Genomic DNA, 19,735 nt, shown 5'->3' with positions numbered 1-19,735 from the left:
GGCAACCCAGAGAAACACACTGGCCCTCGCTGGTGGCCCCTGGAAGCCTGTGTCAGAGTGGCAACAGGCAGTCACACCAGAGGAGTGGCTTCACTCCCAGGCCACTAAGCCACAGTACTGTCGTTCTGTTAAGAGAACTAAGCCACGAAATGGGCCACTCAGGACGGGAGGATGGGCCGAGGCGCAGGAGGGACCTGCACGGCAGCACCCGGGGGGGCTGCCCGCTGGGCCAGGGAACAGGGGCGCACTCACTCACTCACAGCCCCGTCCACAGGCTCAGGGAGACCATGGCACGAGGCAACGTGCAACACCACCCCCTGTGCTTATTATTCCTGGTGCTGCTCCCAGAGGCCTCCCTCATCCTTCTGAGGAGGCCAAGCACATGTGGAATGATCTCAAGACAGACACCGTGACGGAGCACCTCAAAGATGCAAGGGCCGTTCTACCTCACTTCACAGATGGGGAAACTGAGGCCCAGAGAGGCTAAGGGCCTGGCTGAGCCTGGGTTAGCTGTAGAAAATGGAACCCCAGCAGCCTCGGCGTGAACCTGAGTCCCCGACCCCAGGCTGTGCCCCCTCTGAAAGCCCCCACCTTGCCATGATTTTGAAGGGTGGGATCAGTTTGGAGCCTCCCCCATGCCCCTTTCCTCCTCAGGGAGCCCAGCCCCCACGAGGCACGACCGCACGGGGGGCCGTGAGGGGCTCGGATATGATGCCCAGTGCCTTTGGACACCCTGCGGCCCTGGCTGATACCATCCTAATTAATGGTAAGCTTTGCGGAACGGTGGCGCTCAGGGAGCCTTTCCCGAACGGACAGTAAGTTGAGGGAGCGCCACCCAGAGGAGGGAGGTGTGGAGAGCACGACCCACCGTTGCCCAACCGTCCCACCCCTGCCAGCCACTCACCTCCTCATCCTTGTACCAGGACAGTGACTCGGCCGTCAGCACAAACCAGTACTCCTTGGAGCCACCCTTCATCAGGCTGATGTTGTTGATGGTCAGCCAGCCCCTGCGGATCACCTGCGGGACGGGGGGGAGGGCGGGGCTCAGCAGCGGACAGCGGCCACCACCCAGCCCGGCCTGCCCCAGCGCAGTGGCCAGCACCCTCGCCCCCAGCAAGGCGGGAAAACGGGGACCACGGCAGAGACACCTCCAGCCCGAAGCCAGGCACCCCGATTCCAGGCCACCTTGCCCCAAGCACTTCCCAGCGGAGACCAACGTGGGGCCCTCGGGCGGGCGGACGTGCACTCACTCACAATCCCCCGGGTGACTGGGAACTGGGTCCCTGGGGAGCCCCTCTGCGCTTGGTGTTAGGTTGCATTAGCACAGGTGGCAAGAGGTACTCCCAGCTGGAAGGGGCCCAGAGGAGGGCATCCCAGGCTTGTGGGGGGTGGGCCATGTCACGTTGGATGTGACTGAAGGAATCACACTTGTCTTGGTGAGACGCGGTACCAGCGACACCCTTGGGCCCTGCCCCTCGCGCCCTGTGGAAGGCGGCTGTGGATGCAGAGCTGGAGGAGTCGCCCAGGCAACGGGCAGAGGCTTGATTCTGCTGCCTGGCTCACCCAGGCAGGCGCTCGGTGGGCACAGGGACCTGCTCTGACCAGGAGTCGAGGCCAGCCCCCGCCCCAGGGCTCCCCTCCCCACAGGCTCTTTTCAGAATACAAGGATGAAGAGACTCCTCCACCCAGAGGGCTGGGGACAAAAGTTTGAGCCCAGGGGACCCGCCAAGGATCATGCCCCACTCTGGCTTTAAGCCATGTGGCCCCACTTTTCTCTGACTGGCACGTCCGGGTTCTGGGCTGGGAGACCCCCTATATGGGGCTCGTCTGGCCACTGCTGTCATCTGAGCAGGAGACGGAACCCAGGCCTGCGTGGGGGACTCACCTGACAGCTAAACGCAGGTAGCCTGGGGGAGGCCACACTCCCATGTTCCCCGGGCCATGGAGGCGCTTGTGGGATGCAGCCTCCCACCACTCTGGATTGGGGGCCCCAGGGCGGCGGGAAGCATGAGTCTGCGCAGGCAGGGACACCCGGGGACAAGGCAGCGACAAACTGGGCTAAGCTGCAGGAGATGGGCTGCCTGTGGCCATGGACAGCGGGGAAGGGCTAGCGCTGTACCCCCCAGGGTGGGGTAGGGCTTTGGGGCTGCCTCTGGGGCCCACATGCCTCCCTAGTGGATGCGGCTCAAGAGGGGCTTCATCCTGTCTACTCTGTCCTGCCCCCAGGCACACCAAATCTTCACAGGGCCACCACCCGCCTGTGGCTGGAAATGAGCTCTTAAGCCTCAGAGACCAGGAAGGCAGAGACGGCCACAGAGTGGCCAGGGACCTCTGCACCACATAGAAGTCCCTGCCCAGGCTGTGCCACTGTTGAAATGCCACCTGGCAGCCCGTGCTAAGGCTTCTCCCTCCCTGGGATGACGAGACAGCACCTGGGAGTCTTGTGGCCGTCAGGCAGCAGGCAGAGACTGTCCGCCCCAACGAGGTCATGGTCTCAGTCCTGGCAGCAGGGTGACCGACCTGCCCTGGCTTGTCCAGGAGGTCTCTAGGCTTAGTCCTCAAAGTCCTGGGAATGCCCTCAGTCCCGGGCAAAGTGGGACGGGTGGTCAGGCCAGGGGTGGAAGAGGCCCCTGCATCTGGCAACCACACCCAGCTCCAGAGCTGCGTGGGTGCCTGTCCCCGCCTGTTCCTCGCTCCCCCAGGGGCAGGGTAGGGCCTGCCTTGTCTTAGTCCAGGTCTAGAGTGGGTGCTTCTAAACTTCAGTCATTAATCGACAGCCGGGGGCGGGGGGGAGGCTGTGTTGTGTGCTCCCCAGAGAAGAAGTCCTCACATGGCAAGGCCTCCATGCTCCCAGGCCCAGCCTCGTTCCCAAGGGGGCAGATGTGCCCCCCACCGCCACCCCTTGGTGGCCAAGCTGGCTCGCCTGCCTCCACCCTGGGTCAGGTAGAGGTCAAAGCTAGCAGATGGGGCCCTTGTCACGCTCCAGGGCATGCGGCCATGCTGGAAATGGCACCTCTGAGCCTCGGGGCAGGAGGTTGCTAGCTAGGCCTGGAGAAGCACTGTCCCCCCTCAGGTCCCTCTGCCCTTGAGCCACCCAGAGAGCTGCCTGTGCGGGAGCCCAAAGGGATTCAGAGACAAAATCCCGCCCCGAGGAGGGGCAAGCTGCCAGTGGCAGACACAGGCACTGAGTCTAGAGGAAAAGGAGTGGTCGGGCCTTCTCATCCAAAAGCCAGATTTGTGCCCAAGGGACTGGGCTTAGAAAAGGGGGGCGGGGGCGGTGGGAGTAGGGTCGGCTGGGGAGATAGAAGAGGCAGGCGGGGTTCCCGTGCTCCGGGGGGCAGGCACGCTGGGGGCGGGAGGAAGGGCTGCCAGGAGAAGCGACGCAGCTGGGGCCCACCTCCTCCTCCCTGGGTGAGTCGCCTGGGCAGGGATGGAAACCATGGCTGGAAGACCCAGGAGCCACAGCCACGCACACGGCAGGGCTGGGCTTCGTGGCTAGGGGTGTGGAATCTGGCAGGAAAAGAATGACTAAACTTCTCAGGGTGTGGGTGTGGGGAGAAACATGCCTCTGGGCTGTTTGGAGGGAAGAAACCATTCAAAGGGGATTGGGGGTGACACATGGGGAAAGTGGGAACCATGGGCCCAAGGACGATCCATTCCTCCCGCAACCGCCCCCAACCATGGCAAGCTTTGGACCCTTCTGCATCTTCCAGGTCCTGTTAGGGGTTCAGCTCAGCTACTGGAAAGATCCCGGGGTCACCAGAAGATCCCTGCCAGAGGGCAGCAGTAGGGCCCGCCCAGTGTGGGGGGAGAGAACCCAGGAGAAGGAGGCCTCGGTTAGGGCTGGTGGCCCAGGCCATGGTCTCCAAGGTGGAGAGCTGGGGCGGAAGCCAGCTGTCCAAAGGCAAGCACCTTGAAAAGAGCTCAACTCTCAGAAGCGAGCATTGCCTGCTCCCTGCCAGGCTGGGCTGGGCCACACACAGAGAGGAGGTGTTACCTAAAACAGGGATGGCAAATACCATTCGCCAATCAATGGGTAGCACTGTGGTGAGAATTCTGGGCACTGTGGGAAAGGACACTAGGATAAATTAGTAATGTTTGCCATTGGCAAAGGGACAGGGGCAAGTGCAACAGAACAGCCTAATCAATCATCGTATCTGCTATGGAGGCAGGAGGATAGTGGCAGCATCCAGGAAAGAGTCCCCTGATCAATGTCTGTCACGGGTACAGGAGGGGTATCACGTGCAAAGCTATCACATGGGGGAAAAATTTCCTTGACCAGTTAGTCACATCTGCCACGGAATGGGGAGTAGTGACATGCTTAGGAAACAAAAATGCCAGGATCAATTAGTGATGTCTGCCAGGGGCACAGGACAGGAGAGAGGTACAAGGAAAAGAGTGCTGGATCAATTAAGAATGTCTGCCTTGAGTGCAGGAGGGGAAAATTTCTGCATGGTGTTGTCTGGAAACAGAGTGGTGGCAGTGGCAAGAATAAGCTCTTGCAGGGCTTGAGCAAAATCATCCCCGGCCAGGGAGGTGAAGGGAGAAAGGCCTGGGGTGTTAGCTGAGTATTTGCCATCCCTGACCTACAGGAAACTAGGAAACTGTGTCAGGAATGGGCTGGAGGGGTGGGCGCCAGATGGGGGCAGTGGTCAGGTTAGTGTCTGTGTGAGTCAGCTTAGCCCAGGACAACACGAAGCCTGGCAGACGGCAGCCACGGCAGGGGTTTCTAAAGGTTAGCTGGATTTTTAGTTGTTCTGTTATTTATTTATTTATTTTTGGCAGGGGGCGGGTGGGGGGGAGGGGATATTATGGGGTGGCGTGGTCTCCACCACTACCAAGTTCTCTAATGTTTGCTACCAGACTAAGTGAGTACTTACCAAGATCTCCCCCTTTGAAAATGCAAAGTTAGGGTTGTGGGGAAACCAAAGAAGAGCAGGCGGAGGAAAAGAGACATAAGGGACATGAGGGGATGGAGAAAAAGCAGGAAAGGCACAAAAATGAGGAGAGAGAAGAGCAGGGGGAGAAAACAGCAAAAGAAAAAAAAATTACATGCTATTAATTATATTCATGGTGTTAATATTTAATTCATTATCATCTCCCGAAATGAAAAAGCAACAATATATGTATTACCTATGGCAAGCGCAAAAAAAAAATCATGCAGTGGTTACACCCTTCTTTTCCAGAGGGCTCTGTCATCGTGCAAGATAAAGAGCAGAGCCCCCACCCCCACCCCCGCCCGATGTGGAGAAGGCAGGGGACACCGGCAGAAATTTTTGCAAAGATGATGTGTTTTCTTAGGCAGGAAAAAAAAAAAAAAGGGCACCTAATACTGGCCTATATAAAGCTGTTCTTACTTCACAAGGCCTCTGGCTGGGGCATGACATCAAGGTGGAGAACCCCCCATACAGCTCTGGGTTTCCCCAGGTATGGGGATCAAAGCACCCCCAGGCTCCCCAGACCTGCCTGTCACAACCAGCCTCCCCCCAGGCTCCGAGTCTCCAGGGCTGGGCCTGGGAACCCAATGTGGCTGCAGACACCAGAGGGACTGGGCTGCCCCCCTCCTTAGTGTCAAGTTCTAGCCGTGGCCTTGGATGTCAGACAGGGCCTTCTGCAAATCTGCCCCCTAGGCCCTGCCAGAGCTGCCGCTCAAAGACCGGTTTCCCAAAATATCAAAACCTAAGTGGATTTGAGAGGCTGGAGGGGTGGGGGTGGGGGTTTCTGGCGGGACATGCTGAGCCAGGTGCCATTGCTGGGCTCGGTGGTCCCTTAGTGCCCTCCCACCCCCCGAGGGTGGAGCTGCGGGCCGCGGAGGGTGCAGGGGTGGGTGGTTACCTGGTTGGGGATGGCTCTCTTCTTGTTCAGCTGGGTGCTCCTCTGCTGGGCGCTGAAACCAAAGCACAGAGAGAGCTCATGCGGCAGGAAGCCCATGAGGGACGAGGAGCAAGAGGCGCTCGTGGCCCAGGTGGGGTTCTCTCCCGAGTGGGGGCCAAGGGCAGAGGCAGAGAGAAGCCCCCCGTGTATGACGGGCTGCCCAAGGGAAAGAGAGCGGGCTCATGGAACGAATGAGATACCAAATTAAACCCTGACTTCTCATCCCTGATCTCGGCCACTCCTGAGAGCGCCAGCTATTTCTAGGAGTCACTGGGTCCTGGCACTTCCAAGAGGGGGCATGGGAAGCTGGATTCCCAAGTGGCTGGGAGGTAGCCATGCTGGCTTCAGAGTAACCTTCAGTGTTTGGGGGCTCAAACTTGAGGCTTCTTCCCGCTTTCTCCTCCCATCCTGGCCCGGGCACGAGGCCCAGAGCGGCTCTGACCACAGGGCCATCCAGACTGGGAGATGAGGCTATGGGACAGCTGCTCGCATGAAAACGCTACTCATCTTGGATGGCTCCTGACCCAAGTCAGAGGACAGTCGAGGTCAATGTGTTTCTGCAAGGTCCCTTATTTACCTATAGTCCCAGATCTCTTTACTTCTTCATCTATGTTGTTTCCTGGCTAGTTCACAACAGACAGACGAAGTCTCCTTTATTTTGTATGTGGGCACCTACTCAGCTCCCTTGTTTGTCCTAATATATTTTCTACTCGGACCATCATTATCACCACCGGCAACCAACTGTTAACTCCTGTTACTTAGGGGTCATACTGTCTTTTCTTATCATATTGTTTTAGCTGGAACTTTTGAAACAACATGAAAAGGCAAAACATCTTGTTTAATCCCTTCACTGAATGCCTCTGGGATTTTACCTTAAAGTTCAAGCTGGCTGTTGGATAAGGTAGTGTGTGTGCCTGTGTGTGTGTGTGTGTGTGTGTGTGTGTGTGTGCGCGTGCACATGCATGCGTGCGTGTGTGTGTGTTAAGGAAGTAGGCTTCTGTTCCTAGATCAGTAAATGGTGGAACATTAAAAATGGAAATGAGGGACTTCCCTGCCGGTCCAGTGGTTAAGATTCTGTGCGTCCACTGCAGGGGGCATGGGTTCAATCTCTGGTCAGGGAACTAAGATTCCCACATGCCCTGTGGCGCAGAAAAAAAAGAAAAGAATGGAAGTGGAATTTATCCACTGATTTCCCTAAGATCAATATATTTACTACAAGGACTTTTTCTCTGGGCCTTGTTTTTAGTGTTTTGAGGGCAGTGAGAAAACACCCCAGAACTTCTATGCACAGCAAGGAGGTGGATCAATAGTGTCTGAAGGACACAGAGCTAAGCCACTCACAGTGATGTCTGGGTGCTGGTGAGGTCCCAGATGCTCTACTTCCTAAGGGCTTCCTGGGTCTCACACATGCCTCGCAGCCCCTCTTTCCCTTGCCTCCTTGGTGTGTGTGTGTGGGGGGGTGTGCGCATGTGTATGTGTGTCTGTGTGTGTGTGGTGTGCGCATGTGTGTGTCTGTGTGTGTCTGTGTGCTCCCCTTGGCCTGCAGGCCCTCCTGTGACGAGGCCGTGACCTCACCCCTCCACCTTGCCTTGGCCTTCATGCTCCTGCTTCTCAGCCTTCCTTCCCTGTCTCCAGTGCTCTCTGACCCCGCGCTGGCCCCACCGCCTGGCTGTCATGACTTCCTTGGGAAGGTCTCTCCAAGCCTCATCCGTCACTGCCCTCTCCCACAGCCCCTCCACCTGCCCTCCTTTCCCACTGTCATCCTCCTTATGAGAACTGGCTTAACGACAGCGTGTGGGTTCTCAGCCTCGGGGTTCTGAAAAGGCAAGGCCCAAGTCTGGCTTGTTCACCGTCCTAGGACAAAGGCAGTGCTCCGTGGCTATTCCAGGGGCCCCTGCGACATCCCACCCAGGGCCGGGGCCTGGGCCTGGGCCGGGTGGAGCCTGGCACCCTGGGCCCTGCCCCCAGTCAGGGCGTCCCCCGTTCACACACTAGGGAAAAGGCACACAGCAGGCAATACCCACCCGGTCACCAGCTGCTCAGTATAGTAACAGCTGGGGGAAGTGGGAAGGCCCAGGAATCCAGAGGAAAGAGTGGAGTGGTCAAAGGAAAAACAGGAGAGATTGTGAGAAGGAACTGTGGATGAAGTGTGAGAAGCAGAGACATCAAGGTGAGGAAAACAGCAGCAACCTGAAAAGGGGGACTGGCGTTTCCAGGCCCCACACACCCGGCTGCTGGGGGAGCAGGAGCAAGTGGGGCTGCTTCCCCAGGCTGAGAGCCCAGCCTGAGGGGCAGTGCCCGGCCAGGGCCCCTCAGCCTTCCCCACAGCAGGGACAGTCCGGCCGGGGCCCTCAGCTCACCTGGGCTGGGGCAGCAGCTTCTAATCATGCCCCCCATTCATTCGTTCACTCATTCGTTCATTCCACTCACCAACCACGTGTCCAGCACAGAAGAGCTGAGTGCACTGATGAATGTCTACCCAGGGAACTACTCAGCCAGCAGAGACCCTGGACGGGAAGACCCTCTTGCCCAGCCTGCTAGCCCCTTCCTCCCTGCACCCCCAAGGCCAGGCCACAAGGCCACCCTCCGGACTCCCACGGGCGGTGGACAGCCCCACCCCGGCACTGACCACACTGTGTCTTAACTGCCTGGGGGCAGCTCTGTCCCTGGCGCAGGACCTTCCTTTCAGGGTGGGGACCTGGGTCTGGGCCTGCTCACTGCTGTTATCACAGGGCCTGGTGCAATGAAAGCACACCAGCGATACCGGCTAAACAAATACAAGGAGGCTGGCTACCAACCGCCTGTTATTCTATCAGGCTCCGGAAAGAGGACCTTCGCGAGCCATCAGAGCAATCTGTGTGATACTCACCGAGGCGGGGGGCTGATGGCATCAGCGGGTGACACTGGAGGCCACCAGCACTTATATTTATATCCTGCTGAAATCAGCGCCCTGCTCTTCTGGCCCCTTATCCGGGTGCCGTGGAAGGTTCTAGTTTTAAATCTACAGCATATGGACAGAAGCCATGCAAATCCTGGCAGCACTTCCCAAAGAGCAGCCCCTGGAGCCCTGAGCCCCTGAGCTGCTCAGTGAAAGGGCCCAGTGCACGTCAGGGAGACTGGGAAAGCTGCACATGAGTCTACGAAAGGCTCTGAGAAGTCCTGCAGGAAAGGAAGCACTGAACGCTAGTTAGCCTTGCCCCGTCTTGAAGCCTCTGACCACTGGACCGCCCTTTCCTCCTTAAACTAACCATGGGGGTGCCCCACAGGAGGTGCACTGGGGACAAGGAGGCTGGGGGGTCGCTGCTACCCAGCAAAGCTTCCAGATGCTTTCCAATTGCCCCGTGCTTCACCTGGGGACCCATGACAGAGAGACCTTCGTGCCCCAGCCCAGCAGCGGAATCCCAACTTGACCGCCTTTCTCAAGGCGTGGCTCTGAGGGTGGACACGCATGCCACCCCACCAGCCACTATCTTGAAAAGTACATACTTGGCAAATCCAATGAAGTCTTCGTGGTTCGTGTTGATGTAGGACTGCTCTATGTCGATCAGAAGAAGAATCTGGGGGAAAGCGGGGGTCATGGTGAGTACAGAGCCCAGCGTGGCAGGGAGTGGCCGCTGCCAGAGCACTTCCCACACCCGCCAGCAGGGGGTGCCCCGGAACAACCACACTGTTTCCCAGTTAGGAGAAGAGTGATCACCCACCCACTCCTTCCCATATCCTGGGGTCCATCTGCAGAGGGAAGGGGGCATCGGTGCTTCCAGACACCAAGGCCTCACAAGTGAGAAAGACTGGGCCAAAAGAGCAGAGTGAGGCAGCCCAATGTGGTAGCCACAAGTGCAGCCTCCAAGGCCTGGAGTAGGGCAGTAAGGCCTCACTGTAAAGGCTTACGTAGGTCACAATATGTCATGTTGAGAGTAGTGCCCGGCATGCTATAAGTGCCTCATTAAAACGGCAAAGGTGGAAACTATATTCAATAGCCTGTGATAAACCATAATGGAAAAGAATATGAAAAAGAATGTATATACATGGATAACTGAATCACTTTCCTGTACAGCAGAAATTAAACAACATTGTAAATCAACTATACTTCAGTAAAGGACTTCCCTAGTGGCGCAGTGGTTAAGAATCCACCTGCCAATGCAGGGGACACGGGTTCGATCCCTAGTCTGGGAAGATCCCACATGCTGCAGAGCAACTAAGCCCGTGCACCACAACTACTGAGCCTGCTCTAGAGCCTGCGAGCCACAACTACTGAGCCCACGTGCCTACAGCCCATGCTCTGCAACAAGAGAAGCCACCACAATAAGAAGCCCGCGCACCGCAACGAAGAGTAACGCCCACTCGCCGCAACTAGAGAAAGCCTGCACGCAGCAACGAAGACCCAACGCAGCCAAAGATAAATAAAATTAAAAAAAAAAAAACCAGAAAAACTATACTTAGGTAAAATTAAAAACAAACAAAAAACTGGCAAAGGTAATTTGGCCAGGTAAGGACATTAAAATGAAACACATGGGCACAAAGGCACACACCAGCCAGCCAGGATGTCGTCTCAGATAAGACACGAGCCCTTAAACAGCCCTGTCACTTCACTGTGCCTCTGGACCCTCAAGCATAAAGCGGGCCAGGCACTCGGATCTTGGGGGGTTGTTGGAAAATGCTGGGGTGCTCCGTCCACGGGAGACACTGTCGCCGGTTTAAAAGGTCTGAGTCCTGTTGCCCCGGAGCCCAGCCATGACAACAGTGGGGCAATCGGGGGCTATGGTGTGTATGGAAGGGACAGTAGCATTCTTGCCAACCATGACAACAAAACAAATTAGAATCTCTCGAGCTTTTCACGAAACTTCCAGGTTACAGAAGCTTCGAGGGAATGGGGGACCCTGTGAAGGACAAATGAGCAAGTTTCTTCTCCGTCAATGTCAAGGGGAGAGGGACTGTTCTAAACAAGGTGATCTCACAACCAAATACAACAGGTGGGCTTGTTTCGGTTCCATAAATAAACAGCTTGAATAAACAGCTGCCAATCTCCTGGGATAAACCATAATGGAAAATAATATATATATATATATATATAAAACAAGTCTATATGTGCATAACTGAGTCACTTTGCCGTACTGCAGAGATTGGCACACACTGTAAATCAACTATACTTCAATTTAAAAAAAAAAAAGGAGAGAGAGAGAGAGAGAACACAGTGGACCACCGTGGGGGAAATAACCCAAACCAGGTGTCGGGCCACATGAAGGCAGGATGACAGCCCTGGGCTGAGCAGGTGACAGGTGAGACTTGAACTGTGGCTGTGTGGGGCATCTCACTCTCTACCTTCGGGTATGCTTATGATAGTCTTCATGGGACAGTGTGAAAACACAAAAAGCACTCAAACATGCTCTGGTGGGTGGATGGATAAGCAGGCTGTGGTCCATGTGCACCATGAAACACTACTTGGCAGTCCTAAGAGACACACTTTGGCTACACCACAAACAACAGGGATGAGTCCTGAATGCATGGTGCAGAGTGAAGGGACACAGGATCAAAAGGCTACCACAGGGCTTCCCTGGTGGCGCAGTGGTTGAGAGTCCGCCTGCCGATGCAGGGGACACGGGTTCGTGCCCCGGTCCGGGAAGATCCCACATGCCGTGGAGTGACTAGGCCCCTGAGCCATGGCCGCTGAGCCTGCGCGTCCGGAGCCTGTGCTCCGCAACGGGAGAGGCCACAACAGTGACAGGCCCGCGTACCGCAAAAAACAAAAAAAACTCACACTGCACGACCAAGATCTACTGCACATAAACTGTATGTGAAGAATGAAACAAAAAGCCAGTACCTGGTCCTTGGTCCTCCCCTCCCGTTCCCGGATGTAAGTGGTGACGATTCGTTCGGTCTCCTCTCGCAACCGGGGGTAGGAGCTGAGCTGGAGGGAAAGCAGAGTGGCGGCGTCGGCTGGGTCCTCGTGGCTTGGGCAGCAAAGTGAGCCAAACGGAGGACATGGGAGGAGGGGGGGGGGGTGACGTGGAGTGTGCCCACCGGTTCCCCACCCCGCTCCTGTCTCAGAGCTGCTCCAGCCGGGAGACAGGAAGGGGACGGTGGGCCAGAGAGACCGAGAGGGTGCCCGCACACAAGCAGAGGTGTTTTTCGAGAATGCGTCTCGGAGGTGGAAAGTGGCAGAGAAAGCGGGTGACAGCCACCCCCCCCTCCCTCGAAGTGCTGGGTGAGAGCAAGGACACAGTGTAATTAAAGCCCCTGGGCCGCCAGGGCGAGGGCCCGAGCGCAGCTCAGGAGTGCGCAGCAGCGCCCGTTCTAGCATGGGGGCAGGGCCAGCATCTGGGCCATCGACCTCAGAGGGACTCCCTTGCGGGGGGTGGGAAACTGCTCCCAATCATCTCACCTTTGGGATCCACTCCTCTGGCACCCCCGCTGCCCCAGCCTTTGCAGCAGCAACCAACCCAACGCACAGAAGCCCACCTTCCATGGTTTGGGGAAAGACCACGAGTTGGGAAAAATTGAGCCAATGGTCAAAATCACTAGAGGAAAAATTCCATTTTCTTTTTTGGCTACACCACGCGGCTTGTGAGATCTTAGTTCCCCGACCAGGGATCAGAACCTGAACTGCAGAGTCCTAACCACTGGACCGCCAAGGAACTCTGAAAAATTCTCAGATGCCTTGTGATGTAAGAACACGCAGACCAGCACGCGGGCGAAGTGTTTCACCGCGTTGGTGGCAGTTTGGAAACCACCTTTCTCAAAGCGTTCCAGGGATGGGCATAGACACTCATCCCTGCTGCCTGCTTAGTAAGTGCATCTGGCGACATCAAAGGCCTTCCATCCCCGTCAGAGGCCCAAGATGCAAAGGTGGAACCCAAGTGCGGCTGGCCCACCCCCTTGTGTCAGCCAAGGCAAAGTTGAGATGTCTCCAAGCGACCACTGGCCCACGGAAGGGGGTTCCTGCCGAGGCAGAGTTTCCCAGATGCTTGGGTTAAGACTCACGATGGGAAAGAGGAGATGGGGGACAGAGGCATAGGTGATAATAATGAAACCTTCTGTTACCTTCTCAGCACACTTTTTAATGACCGTGGCCAGTTCTGAGACCACGAGATCAACACACTTCAAACTCGGCTCTTTGAGTTTTACAATCTGTTTTTTCACAATGGCTTCAAAGGCCATGTCGGGGGTGAAGAGCCCCGTCCTGGGTCATGCGGAGGGCGGGATGAGGTAAAAAGACACCCAGGGGCAGTGCAGGCCATACACGCGGGACGGGAGACAGAGAAAGAAGAAACGAGAGTCAGCTGGTTAGTGACATGCATGGAGGAGCCTGCGCCCGCATTTGCCCCGGAAGCTGCTTCGGATCAAGAGGCGACCTGGGTCCAAGGGGTGGGCTCAGTCTGGGGTTTAATTATAAAAGTGCTACGGGTGGGAGTCAGCCTACGAACAGCTAAAGGTTTGGGGAGGCCTTGCCTTTTCGTATCTGTGACAATGGGCTCTAGGACGAACGTCTCCAAACCACCTGGGTTTCTTTCCCTTCCCTTTTCCAATCGAAGAAGCTTAAGAAGCAAATGTGGGCTTTTCCAGACTGAGAACAGAAGGATGAAGCAGAAACTCCTGTCTTGGAAGGCCGACCCAGAGCTCCACGGCCATGGGGGATGTGCAAGCACAAACTGGCCACTAGGAAGCGCGTCAGCACCTTGGCCAACATGTGCTGCCCTGGGAACCAGGCCGGGGGTCCGAGGGCCACTGCCTGGGGACAGCACTGCTCCTGTGGGAGCTGGTGGAGGCTGTTAGGGGCGAGCCCGGGGCCGAGCACTCCTTAGGCCGCTGGCGTTTGGGCCTTTCTCGGCGCCTTGGGGACAGAGAAGTGGCTGGCTCTGGGAAAGCCTGAGGGTGCCAGGCATTTGTCAAGAAGGCATTTGTGAGGGGCAGGGAGGTTCAGGGAGCTTGGCCTCCAGCAGGTGACGCGAGGTCCCTCTCTGCTTCCCAGAAGACAGCAAAGCGACAGCCCAGCAAGACCCCCATCAGACACATGCTAAGCTTGGTATCAGGGTCCCAGGGAGCCCTGCCCACCAGTCTGGAATCTGGAGGCCTGGCACCCCCAGGCTGCACCCAGGCCAAAACGCTTCTGCCCCAGCCTCTGGGTAGAGGCCACGTTCTTGGAAACTGAGGCAATCTGGGAAGGGGAGGGAGGGGGACCAGCGGGGCAAAGGCCAAGCAGCCATCGGGAGCCTGATACCAAACTCCCACAGCCCCGTTTCCACAAGGCCAGGAGTCACCCTGCCGAGGGTCCAATACCTTACTGGTACACTGCCTAACTGTATTGATTAGCTCCTGGATAACCAGGTCGACACATTTCAGACAGGGCTCTTTCAGCTTGACGACCTGCTTTTTCACAATGGCCTCGAATGCCAAGTCCGGGGTGAAGAGCCCGGTCCTAAAACCATCCGTACCCGGGGAGGGGGCAGGGGAGATAAGTCAGAGAGAAACAAAGCACGGTCAGCGATTTCATAGGCACGGGCTGGGTTCCCGAGAGAGCCAAGGTTGCAGCAAGTCTGGGGGTCGGACGCCCGCGTCCGCTACCTGGAACCCCCCAGGGCGATGTGAGGACCCCATGGCGACACAAGCGTGGAGGGCGGGAGCAAAACGGTGGGGACCCAGGAGGAGTCCGGGGCACCCATGACGGGGACAAATGCTGGGGTTCCTGCAATCGTGCCTTGGGTCTGACTTCCTCCCCACCCCCCAGGGCAAATCTGCAGTGAGCTTTCTGACTTGGCTGACCACGGTAACTGGGCCCTTTAACCCATGTTTAACCCAAGGGCAGCGGACAGCCGCGGGGCCTATGACAGATCCACACAGAACTAAGCACATGCACCCTCGAGTGCCTTTGGAGACCCAGAGGGAGAGACTGACAGCTACTGCAAACCATCCCAGAGCCCCCTCCAGGCCCCCCCAGTTGGGGCACCCCAAGGATCGTGGGGACTGACTCGCTGCAGGGTGGCACCATGGAGGAGAAGGGAACACGGCGCCTCCCCTCGTGGAACTTGCCTGACTCCATGGATATTCTTAATGGCGTAGCTGATCTCCCGTCTTAAGTCCTTCTCATCAAACTCCATCTGAGAAGAGACAAACCAAACACACGCAAGGAGGTACCTGAGGCACCGCCACATCAGGTCTGTACCTAGGGAATGTCACCTCCTGTGTACCATTTACATTCACAGGGCAGAATATTTAATTGGTCAAATTTTCAAGAACATTAAAACTCAGTTTCAGCAAGGATGCTCTGAAACTAACACTCTTGCTCTCTTGGAAGGAAAATCAACTCAAACTTTCTTCTGGGCTACGTGGCAGTACAAATCAAAACATACCTATACTGTCACAGGGTTGTTTTTAAGAGCTCTAGGAATTTATCTTGAGGAATTAATCAAGGATTAGCTACATTCACAAAGCCATCCGTAACTGCTGAAAAATGTGCAAAGAACCTAAATGCCGTGAAATGGGAGACTGGTTAAATGAACGATGGGACAGTCATAAAATAAGATAGTGTTCTGCCATTGACAATGCATGAAATGTATATACTAGTTTGGAAAGATGGCAAATCATTTGAAAAAAAAAGAATACAAATGTGCATAATTAATTTTTTAAAAAATACAAATGCACACACTGGTATGGATGAATATATGTATTGTGTTTGTGGACGCAGGGAGGCTTTTTGCCTGCATTTGCACAGAAATAATTCTCAAAGGACACACATCCAGGTGCTAAGAGGCGTTGTCTGTAGGTGTTAGGATTATGGGTGTTTTTTTCCTTTTAGCTTTTGCTCTTCTATTGAAAAGAACATGACTGGTTTTTACAAAGATGGCACGTGCTCACTGTAAAAAAGTATAGAACTTCAAGCAATTAAAACAAAAAGAAAACCTCCAATCCCAGCACCCAGAGCTGACATTTTGTGAATATCCTTGCAGGTCTGTCTCTGCAAAAAGACACACATCTAGACATGCGTGTATGATTTCACATGAAGGATGTTGTAATATCATCTGTATGTTCTGTTGTACATGCTGGCTCCAAAATCTGCTTTTTCCCTTTCAACCACATGCTGGGGACATTTTCCCATGTGAATTTACCTATATTTTCTATGTACTTTGCAAAGAACATGTATTCAGAGGAAGAAAATGGAACTTTTCATACAGCTCTGCTGGAAATCTCTAAGCTCAGGGAAGGAGGCCCGGGCCTGGAAGTGGGAGCTCGAGACCTCGTGGCCTGGGAGGAGGCCGGGTTCAAGGTGGACTGAGCAGGAGGGTCAAGGCTGACCAGAGGGCCTGGCCCGGGCAGTGCTACCTTCACCAGCTCGAAGGGAAACCGCTCGTGGAAGATGCGATTGATCCGGGCACCCCCGGAGAGCTCTAGCGTGTCCACTTGGTCTCCAGAGCCCTCGATCCTCTTTTCGAAGTCCACCCCAAACTGCTGGACCATCCTATGAGGAAACAGAAGACCCGAAGATCAAAGCAGAGGTTTTAACACAGCTCCGGAATTATGTCCCTGGCCAAGCCGTGGCTTACTTTCCTCCGCAGTGAAAGCACTGTATCCTAACCACTAGGCCACCAGGGAACACCCATCTTTTTATTTTTTAGCAGCAAAACCAGACAAAATCCAGGAGCAGCCAGTGGCAAGCACTTGCTACACACCAGGCCCGCTCTATAGGCCTGCTACGACTATTCATTCATTGAGTTGGGGGCTCGGGGTGGGGGGGGCAGTTATTACTCCCATTTTGCAGATGGCAAGAGGGAGGTGCGGGGTGTGTGTCGGGGGTCACAGTTTAGCAATCTCTGCCCTGCGGTTTGGCCTGATCCAGCAGGACCGTAACGTGAAAAGGGAGCCCCTGCACACAATTCAGGTGGCTTCCACTGGTTCCCGCCACCTCCCAGTCTGTTTGGGTCAGGACTCCACCACTGATGGGCTGAGAGGCCTTGGACAGGTGGCTCTGCCCTCTGAGCCTCAGTTTCTTCATCTGCAAAGTGGGTTGGTTGTAACAGCACTTCCACACAGGGTCACTGTAATAAGGATTTAAGGAGTTTCTAGATTTCATCAACTCAAAGCAGGCATTGGTCCCCAAATGCACTAATGGCCCTGGACACCCCCCAAAAAAGAAAACTGTTGCCAATTAATGGTAATTCATCTGAATCATCTGGTTTGAGAAGTTAAAAAAAATGTTTTTTAAGTGCACACCTAATTGATGAAATGTGGTAACGCCACGCATGGCCCCTTGGAACCCAGCCCAGCCCTTAAAAAAAAAGTGTCTCAGAGTATTTCTAATTAGTGCTGTGAGGAAGTGAACAGTAAAGAACCAAGATATTTATCAGTGTTTTGGTCTTCTTTAGCATTTCTAATTGTCTTCCCCAGTCCCTTGCACTGTCTGTCTGAATCATTTCCTCATTTCCATTCCCCCAATTCTGGATCTCCTCAAGTACTGTGTGGAGGTTCCCCAGAAGAGGAGCCGCTCCAATCGGGACCGGCCCCGCACTGGGCTGGCAGCAGGGAGCTGGCAGTTCCCTGGCACAGAGAAGCCCGGCTCTTACGGGCAAATACAGCTGATGCCTGCAAGCTGCCAGGGCGGCCAGCCTCGGCCACCAATGGATGGGGTTCTTCCAGAACACCCAGGGGGTCACGCACAGGGCGTCCCAGATCCCCAGAAGCTCTCTGCCCACGTGAAGCAGACAGCGCCCACGCTTGACTTCCTTCCCAGAGACACAAAAAGGCCTACGTTAATGCTGCACCTGGAATGGGGACCTTGAACGGTGGCCAAATCAGGGCCAAGGTCGTAAAAGGCTGAGCACTACAGCAAGGACAGAGTACGGAGCAGGGAGTGGTTTAGGCAGCGGGATGAAGACCACGCCAGCTGCCGCCAGACTCGGAAGGGAAAAGACGGAGCATGCATGAGCATCAGCCTCCCAGGGGCCCTGGAGTCCGAGCTGCACTCAGAGAGCATACTTACCAACTGTCATGAGTTAAATTGTGTCCCCCCGAAATTCATGTTGATGTCCTAACCTCCAGTACCTCAGAATGTGATCTTATTTGGCAACAAGAGTCTTTGCAGATGTCATTAGTTAAGATGGGGTCATACTGGAGAAGGGTGGGCCCCTAAGCCACTGTGACTGGTGTCCTTAGAAAAAGGGGAAATTTGGACACACAACACAGGGAGAACGGCATGTGAAGACAAGACAGAGATTGGGAACCCCAAAGTTGCCAGCAAGCCACTCGAAGTCCACAGAAGAAAGCAACCCTGCCGACACCCTGATTTTGGACACTCAGTGTACATAACTATGAGACGATAAATTTCTTTTTCTTTCTTTTTTATTTTTATTTTTTTTTTGACACACTGCAGGGCTTGTGGGATCTTACTTCTCTGACCAGGGATCGAACCCAAGCCCTCGGCAGTGAGAGCACAGAGTCCTAACCACTGGACCGCCAGGGAATTCCCAATAAATTTCTATTTTAGTTTAAGCCACCCAGTTCGTGGTACTTTGCTGCAGCCACAGCAAATAAATACACCAAGGTACAGGGCGGGTAAGATATCTAAAACTGACCAGCGGTCCCTAGAGATGAATGGTCCTGAGTTTAGAGCCACAACTGCACGTCTAGGGAACGTGCATTCCTGATCCTAGTTCTAGAAGGAGAGAGATCCAGGCGCAAAACACAAAAGCTGAGGGACAAGGGCTGGTTTGAAAAATGTCCCCGATCACCTCTGCTTGGGGAAAAAAACCTGCTAGGGTTTTAAGTGATCTGTGTTCTATGCACAGGATGGAGCTGAGGTGAAGGTCATTGTATAACTTGGTTCCCCGACATGGAGCAAGGACCAAGCTGTGCCTGGGAGGAAAAAGCTCGACTCAGAACAATCGATCATGGTAACGAGGATGATTAAAGTAGACAGTTAGCTTTCCTATCACTGGCTCCAAGTGAGCCACATACCATATATACCTGTGTGGGACCTGAGGGGGTGCCCAGAACCAGGCCGGGAGGGCCAGCGGGCATGGGGCCCCCTGGAGGCCACGGAAGCGCTACTGATTCAAATTCAAGTTCTCCTCAAGCTAGTGATCCCTCTTTTAGGAGTCTGCCCTGCGGGAATCCTCGCTTGTGAGCTCAACAATGAATTCGAGAAGCATCTATCGAAGCAGCAAAAAAATACCCGAACGTCCCCTATGGGCATGGGGTCACGGGAAGAGCGTGTGGGATACTCCAGGCGGCCGTGGGAAATGGAAGGCTCTCGATGCCACTTCCATCAGCTGCGAGAGAGCAGAACTGGGGGCTAGTCTGATGCCACTGTCCTCATTCTCTGGTAAGACAAGAGCCTGGAGACAGGAACCGTGGTGCAGAGGAGGGAGGGGAAGTTTTCACCCTCTGTACACTTAAAGGCAGTCATTTTTATAATAAAGGCCGAGGAGGAGGTCACGCAACAAGCCATTCAAAGGGACGCCCGCCAGCAGGGAAGGAAGAAGCAAGGGCCTCTGCTGACCGCTGGTCTGTGTGGCCCATAGCCTGCAGGAGGATCTGGGACTGCAGATAAGACGCTGAAGAAGGAACACCAGCCCTCGCTGAGGGGCCGCACATGATAGCGGTGCACCCCTGCTGCGATGTCAAAACCACCCGGGCCGGGCCTCAGGGCACAGGTGAAAGATGACACGAACCTTGGGGGATGGGTGCTGTCGTGGAGGGTGTCCCCTGGCCCGCCCCGCCAAGGGCCCCAAAAGCGTCTTCACAAGATTCCCCAATGGCCACGTGACGTTGAGAGCCGCTGCGGGCTGCGGTCATCATTTTAGGGGCGAAGAAAATGAGGCTCAGAGGGGTATGGCCACCTGCCTGTGGTTGCCCATCAGGCCCAGGTTTAGCC

The 19,735-nt window shown here is 55.2% G+C and overlaps 1 protein-coding gene across 9 annotated transcripts in view; it reads right to left on the bottom strand.

Moving 5' to 3' along the window:
- DNM2 (dynamin 2) overlaps window positions 1-19,735 on the bottom strand; it is a 93,534-nt gene that overhangs the window by 16,948 nt on the left and 56,851 nt on the right. For 3 of the 9 annotated variants that reach the window (XM_029217413.1, XM_029217405.1, XM_029217408.1), the window contains exons 8-15: window positions 16,189-16,324; window positions 14,899-14,966; window positions 14,149-14,287; window positions 11,693-11,779; window positions 9,361-9,431; window positions 5,836-5,887; window positions 4,881-4,892; window positions 905-1,018 (exon numbers count right to left, since the gene is read on the bottom strand). In XM_029217413.1, the coding sequence (XP_029073246.1) occupies window positions 905-1,018; window positions 4,881-4,892; window positions 5,836-5,887; window positions 9,361-9,431; window positions 11,693-11,779; window positions 14,149-14,287; window positions 14,899-14,966; window positions 16,189-16,324 (679 nt within the window). Of the gene's footprint in view, window positions 1-904; window positions 1,019-4,880; window positions 4,893-5,835; window positions 5,888-9,360; window positions 9,432-11,692; window positions 11,780-12,912; window positions 13,052-14,148; window positions 14,288-14,898; window positions 14,967-16,188; window positions 16,325-19,735 lie in introns of all 9 variants that reach the window. The other 6 variants (XM_029217412.1, XM_029217404.1, XM_029217407.1 and 3 more) reach the window with 3 other exon arrangements.

The sequence above is a fragment of the Monodon monoceros genome, unplaced genomic scaffold (genome assembly GCF_005190385.1).
Source record: "Monodon monoceros isolate NGI ecotype Baffin Bay Population unplaced genomic scaffold, NGI_Narwhal_1 Super_Scaffold_12, whole genome shotgun sequence".
NCBI classification, from domain to species: Eukaryota; Metazoa; Chordata; class Mammalia; order Artiodactyla; family Monodontidae; genus Monodon; species Monodon monoceros.
Note: the sequence above shows the minus strand (reverse complement) of the source record. Positions and strands in the feature narration are given on the sequence as shown.